The 6740-nt window shown below is 46.6% G+C and overlaps 1 protein-coding gene across 1 annotated transcript; it reads right to left on the bottom strand.

Moving 5' to 3' along the window:
- Positions 1 to 609: 609 nt before the first annotated feature.
- LOC119340878 (polyubiquitin-like) lies at positions 610 to 2371 on the bottom strand. The gene is made up of 2 exons (XM_037612778.1): positions 2263 to 2371; positions 610 to 1469 (listed from the first exon to the last, which is right to left on the bottom strand). Exon 2 carries the CDS (start codon positions 1466 to 1468, stop codon positions 803 to 805), a length of 666 nt encoding a protein of 221 aa, XP_037468675.1. The 5' UTR covers position 1469; positions 2263 to 2371; the 3' UTR covers positions 610 to 802.
- Positions 2372 to 6740: the final 4369 nt, after the last annotated feature.

The following is a 6740-nucleotide window of genomic DNA, read 5'->3' as shown; positions in this document are numbered from 1 at the left end:
AGATTTCTCACCACGGCCAACTAGCTTGCGTCATGTGGCATAGCTAGTTGACCGCCCTTCACGTGTAGTTTAATGATTTTAATATTTTGCCTTTCAGCCATAGCTGCTAAAGTTTCTCACCCGCAATTTCTTCTCTCTTTTTTTTTTGAAAAGGAGGATTTCCCCCGCAAAAAAAAAGTATCGGGTGGTTTGCTACTTTGCTCCCTGGCTTGCATGTACACTGACGATGCACATAGATTTGGCATATACATGTGTTTCCTCAGGCGCCCCCCTCTATCCGCGATACTAAATTCGAAAGGTCATATGGACTCATATATGAATTTTCAATTTGCATGTAATTAATTTGATTTCAATAGATGAACTCTCTAATAAATCATACAGAAATGAAACTATAACTTTAACCAAAAGCCGGCATTCTTTTACGAATTACCTAAAGGAACACTATTTATACTGCATTTATCATCATCACAGGCAAATGCCTTGTCTATCTATACAGAACAAGTTGTAGCACTTGGCCACACGAGCGCGTGAGCAAAGGTAATGTCGTTCACTACGAGTACTTTGTAGTGTGTCTGCTGCTTGCAAAGGCTGCAAGAGGTGACGCATTCATACAAATGATAAGTAGTTTTGCTGATAAAACACCACATCACTACTACTGTAGAAGGGAACCAGAAAGACCTGACATACTGAGTGATAGTGGTGCATACTGATAAATCACCACTAATGGAATATGGAAGGAGAGAAACAAGACTATAGTGCAGCAAAATAAAACTGGTCGTTCCAGAATAGCCATGCATCTCGATCAACAACCACAAAGGCAGAGCAGATGATGAAGGGTATCCTCCTTCTGAATCTTGTACTCCGCCAGGGTGCGCTTGTCGTCCAGCTCTTTGCCGGCGAAGATGAGGCGTGTTTGTATCGGAGGAATACCTTCCTTCTGGTACATCTTCACCTTGACACTCTCGACAGTGTCTGAGCTCTCAACCTCGAAAGTGAGGGTCTTCCCTATCAACATCTTCACGAAGATGATCATCCCACCTCTGGGGCGTGGGTGGAGGACGAGAAGGATCGTGGAATCCTTGTGTATATTGTGCTCGGCCAACGTGCGCTCATCGTCCTCGAGCTGCTTGCCTTTAAAGATGAGGCACTGCAGGTTTGTGGGGAAGCCCTCCATGTAGTGGATCTTTGTCTTGACGGTGCCTATGGTGTCAAGGCTGTCGACCTCGAGAGGGATGGTCCTACCCGTCTGTGTCTCCCTCACAAAGATCTGCATCTTCTCCTGGAGGTCTATCCTGGATTCATGCTTGATGTCATAATCGGCCAGCGTGAGGTTGTCCTGTAGCTTCTCCCCGTTGAAGACGAGGCTGTACTGCTCTTGGATCTTGGCCTTGACGCTGTACAAGGTGTCCGATGCATGGACTTTGAGGCAGATCGTCCTGCCAGTCGGGTTCTTAACATAGATGTGCATCCTGAATGAATGACCAAACCGAACATCCATGACCAAACTTTAGACAATTTATTTAGACAGGTTATGGAAGAACGGCAATGCGCAAAAACATATCAACAGTTAATTCCGACATGTATTAGTAGCAACTAAGTAAGAGGCCATTTTCTAAAAAGAGTAGAACCAAGAAGAGAAAATTTACTGCATAAGTACGTAGAGAATAAGGTGTCACGCTAACTAAGCATAGTTTTCTGAAAAGCATAGTATGCAAAGGCTTTTTTGATGTGCTAGCTAGCCAGCAGAGTCAAGTCTTCGGCAATCATTAAAAGTGTATATGTGCATTATTGTTCATTCAGTTTATGTATACTGATGAGTCAGTTAAATGACTAACACTTTCCGGAACAGAACTGACATCAGACCAACAAGATTAAGGTTAATTACAAACAGAAGCTAGCTACAGTGGATCAATCTTAATAATGGAAGAAAAAAGAATTAGAATATATGATTTCCGGCCTAGTAACTCTAATTAACAACACATGCATGCTTCTGTACAGCTTTTATTTAGACAAACAAGAAAAACGATGTCAACACTTCATACGGAAAGTAGGAGCAAGATGAGTAATCTAGTGACAACAGTTAGGGTTTGGACGACTATCTCTGTTCTCTATCTACACAAAAACTAAAATTCAAAAAAAAATGAGCTTTCTTATATATCTAGCGTACGTACGTTCTCTAGATGAAGAGTTTCTTCGGCAAGAAGAGAAAAATGAGGAACAGATCAGTATAGTAGTACGTAGAGATAGGCAAAGAAAGAGGACCTGCTTGATCAATCAATCAGAGGGCGTTGTGTGTTCTTGCTTCCGCCGGCGCCGGAGAGGAGAGCCCCTGCCCAATGCACAGGGAGGGAGGGAGGGAGGGAGATCGGAAATGAAGATGGGTTAGGGTTTAGGCCGTGGTATGGCAGGATTTTATCCAGGACCCGGATAACAACCGAATGCCAGATTTCTGGGGAACCCAGCACCAACGAATGGTACGCACGCACGATGAGGAGGGTGGAGGCCTGCCAGATGTTCGTTGCGGTCAAGGCCCCCGCGCGAACCCAAAAGTGTACAGGCCCTTTGGTAGCCTCTTGGCCCAATTACCATTGTCTGTGCACAATGTTTTTTTTTTAGAAAAATGTAAAAGCAGATTTCCATGATGTAGATAAAAATAGATATTATAAATAAAGGTAAAGTTCTTCTGTAGCTCGTCCTACACGGTACCCTTTATCTATGCCGTTCGTCGCGCTATTGAGATGTGTGCAAAAGAGGATCATCATCAGAACATTGCAGTGTCATTAGCAGTTGTCCTTTCCAAAGACACTGTAGCCACATGTAGTATAGGCCCACCCAAAGTTGCAGGCGTCTTGTCATACGCAGCTCACTGGTCACATGCAGGATGCAGCTCATTATTCACTGTTTACCTTTTCACCCATCACATGCAAACTCAGTGCCTCGTCTCTCTCTTCCTCCACAGCGCAGCGAACTACAATCAACAATTAGAGAGAATATAAGAAGAGGAGAGAGAGTATGCAGGATGCAATAGTTTGAAAAAATTGGCGCAAAAGTCAAACCAAGTGAGTCAGAGTTGCCACGTGCAAAGGCTTTTCTGGAAAAATTTTAGTCTTTTTCATAAATAAACTGCATGCACATTCAGAGACGAGGCACTGTTCTTGCGTACTTTCTCTCATGTTCTTTTCGCATGTGATGGGTGATAGGTGAGGGAAAAAAGAAAGAGCAAACAAAGTTTATGAGAATGGGAGAGAACGTGGCTACAGTAGCACTGCAGCATGATCTGCCATGGATGCCAGACTTTTGCAGGTCGCATATGAGTGTATGAAGCTTAAGATTCCCCTGACACGGCTGCATATTTTCAAAGCTTGCATATATCCTCATGCATCTTCCCACAGTCTGAATGGTGAAGATAGTGGGTGCCAGGGAGCTCGGGCTATAGAAAAACACACTCATAAATAAATTGTCCAAACGGAATCCGAGGGGAATGAGCTGGCTATCGTTCCAATTGGAAATACAAATATGAGTCCACCTCTCAAGAGAGACCCAAAAAGGTCTAGGACAGGCACGGACGGCAAGGATGGCAACAACCCTTCTGCAAGGACGTGCACGAACGGCAAGATCGGCCAATCGGTTGGAGCTGTCATCACTATAAATAGGTGGGCAAGGGCGGGCGAACCACAGCACCACAAAGAGTTAGAAATTTGCTTTGTGCATTCGAAGGATCAAGTTGCTGATGGCTTCACAAAGGCTTTACCTACAATACTTCTTAAAAATACAAGCGTTATGATTAAGGAAAGGTGTTAACCATATTATATGTCCCGTCCAGTATTGTATCCTTGTGCGCCAAGCTCATGTAACAGGAGTAATTAGCAAATAGGAGGTCTTCTTGTTTATTTCTCTTTATCTCTCTTGTTTAACCAACGAGAGATGGGTCTCTCCGATGCAATATAAACCAACGCGGCCCTCTGTTTGAGGGTAGAGACACTTACACGCCTGACGCTGTCGCCATGCAGGTTTCAACTAACTAACGGCGTGGACCCTTTGCCGAGCTCTCCGCAAAGTTGCTTGCACATCCAAGTTTGGTAAGCTAGCTCCTATCTTATTTTCTTTGCTTTCTTATAAGCAACTCCCTCCGTCTCATAATATAAAACATTTTTTGACACTAGTCTAATGTCAAAAAACGTCTTATATTACGGCGTGTAGTGTACTTGTGTAAGCTTGTCCGTGTTAGGCTGGGAATTAGTACCGAAGTTTGGTAAGATAGCTAGCTAAGTGTACGTGTCCGTGTTAGGATCCTTCTTCTATTTTTGTATCTTTGCTTTTATTTCTTCTTCTATTTTCTTTTTTCCTCCTTCTATTTTCCTTGATTTCTTCTTTTATTTATTTTTGTGTTCACGGGCACTGATCGGACAAAAAATCGATTCCATAACCACAAATATTTTTTCAAATTATCAAATCCATATTGTTACATGCAATGCAAAACCTACTCTAAGCGGAGCTCGTCCGGCTCCGCCGTGCCCATGTCCAGCGTCGGGTTGCGCCCCTCAAAGTGTTGGTCCGGTCACCGGTGAGATAGAGCGTATGACATGAGACACAAACCGGCTCACGGGACTCAAGGCACCGCCGTCTCCCATGGCCTACTCTTCCTTGTCAGAGTCCGGAACCTTCATGGTGCCGGTGGATGTGAGATCGATGATGGATCCGTCTTGAGAGGAGCCAGCGACGTCCACCATAATGCGGTTGCGGCACTCTAGCTGGCCGTGCACCACACGGGGCGCCAAAGAATGGGACTCCACCTCGCCAACATCCACTGCCGCAAGGACTGCTGTCGCCTTCCAGACCCGCTTCCTCGTACAACCAGCATGCTACGCCATATTTGCGTCGGCCGACAACCATGCGCTCACCTCCGTCTCGGCGCAACATTGAAGTGGTTGCGCATCTGCCGGCACGTTCGGACGCGAGACGGACCTCATCGCCTTCGTTGAGGCAACAGTGACACACCTCACGCTGGATCCATGCGCCGTTTGGGCGAACGCAATGGGTTCCTGACAGAAGGAGTTTGAGAGTTGCCGTCGAGCGGCCTCCTCCCAGGAGCAGCAAAGCGCAAGGCAGATGGTCCTCTCCTCCTTGGGGCCTCGTGGGATGAGCTCGGAGTCAACGAATCTGGAGGTGTAGGATTCGGACCGCTGCCTGCCATGCCTTAGAGGGTAGGAGATCGCCAGACAGGAGCTTGGTCAGAGAACCAAATGTTTCAAAAGCAAGAGTTGTAAGCACGAAGCAAAATATAATGCAACCGCCCATATGAACCCGCTTGAAGACTATCAACTCATACGCTTCTCCCCCTTTTGTCAGTAAGGACCAAAAAGGTTTGAAGACATAGAGCATCTACTCGTCCTCATGAGTACGTGAAGCAGCAGGGTTGTCGTCGTTGGTTGGCGGTGCAGATGAACTTGGTGCAGTGTCGATGCGCGCAGTAGTAGGAGGTGGTGAAGTAGCATCATCTTCATCATCGATCACTCTGGCATTTACCGATGCCGCGGAGGAAGGATATTCAGAGTCTTCAAGAGATGGAGTTCGACGCAGGGTAGCAGTCCGTGGAGGAGTGGAGTCGAACTGGAATCTTTCATTGAAGCCATCATCTTGAAGATCTGCTTCAGCGCTAAGCAGGGTCAAACTCTTCCATGATCGCCGGCAAGTTTCATGAGCAACAAAGGCATTCTTGGTGGCAAGGTTGCGAATGCGATTGACATCCACCAAGAGGCTTTGCATCTATCTCTTGAGCCAAAAATGATGCTTATCCTGTTTCTGATGAAGGGCCATAAGAAGTTCTCGGTCATTGAGAACGCGAGAACGCTTCCGAGGCCTTTGCGCAACATGATAGTCAAATTGAGGTCCAGAGGCAGTAGGCGGAGGTACCAGAATGGGCCATCGGACAGTGGTTAGCTGACCATGACTGTATGCTTGCTCAATTGTATGGGGCCTTGGTGGCAGAACAGGAGCAGGGGCAACAGCTGAGGCGTCAGGCTGCACAACAGGTGCTTCGGGAGCAGTTGTCTCATTAGCTTCAGGTGCAGCAGCCTCATTGGTTTCGGGCACACTGGTTGGTGCAGGATCCACATTAGCGTCAGCCATGACTACGTCATTTGCTTCATTGGCGTTGGCGTTGGTAGCTTCAACATTTTCAACCTCCTCTTGACAAACAGGAGGGTCGGGCACAGGCACGTTCACATCAGGAACTGCTTCTTCAATTACTGGGGGAGTAGGGACACATACTTCTTCTTGATTTTCCACGGCTAATGCAACCGGAATGTCTTCGGCAGCTTGTGCTTCAGACTCGGAGACATTCACAGTTGGAGTAGGTTCAGAAAAGACTTGACGAGCAACAGGTGAACGTTGCACTTCTCCTTCTGGAACGCTCGACAGAGGGACTTGAGGCCTTTGTCCTTTGCGAAGCCTGCGAGATGTTGGCAACGCCTTAGGAGATGGAGATGGCTGGGCCTCAAAGTCTTCATCCTCTTCTTGCACGGGGGGTGTAGCTTGTTGTTGTTGTTGGGGAGTACTGGGGGAGTCTTGTAGCTGTGGGTGATCAGCCCATGATGCATCCTGAGCAATTGGCATCAGAGGACGACCAATGCTGATGAGTTTGCTGTTCGTATGAACAGGCGATGATACCACGTCATGTTCGATCTGAGGAAGAACTTCATCATCTGCTACATTGTCATCATGACCAATGTCTTCAGCAG

The sequence above is a fragment of the Triticum dicoccoides genome, chromosome 7B, assembly GCF_002162155.2.
Source record: "Triticum dicoccoides isolate Atlit2015 ecotype Zavitan chromosome 7B, WEW_v2.0, whole genome shotgun sequence".
NCBI classification, from domain to species: Eukaryota; Viridiplantae; Streptophyta; class Magnoliopsida; order Poales; family Poaceae; genus Triticum; species Triticum dicoccoides.
Note: the sequence above shows the minus strand (reverse complement) of the source record. Positions and strands in the feature narration are given on the sequence as shown.

What these genes read in the sequence shown, in the direction of transcription:
- LOC119340878 (XM_037612778.1), bottom strand. Translation starts at nt 1,468, where the DNA reads ATGCACATCTATGTTAAGAACCCGACTGGCAGGACGATCTGCCTCAAA.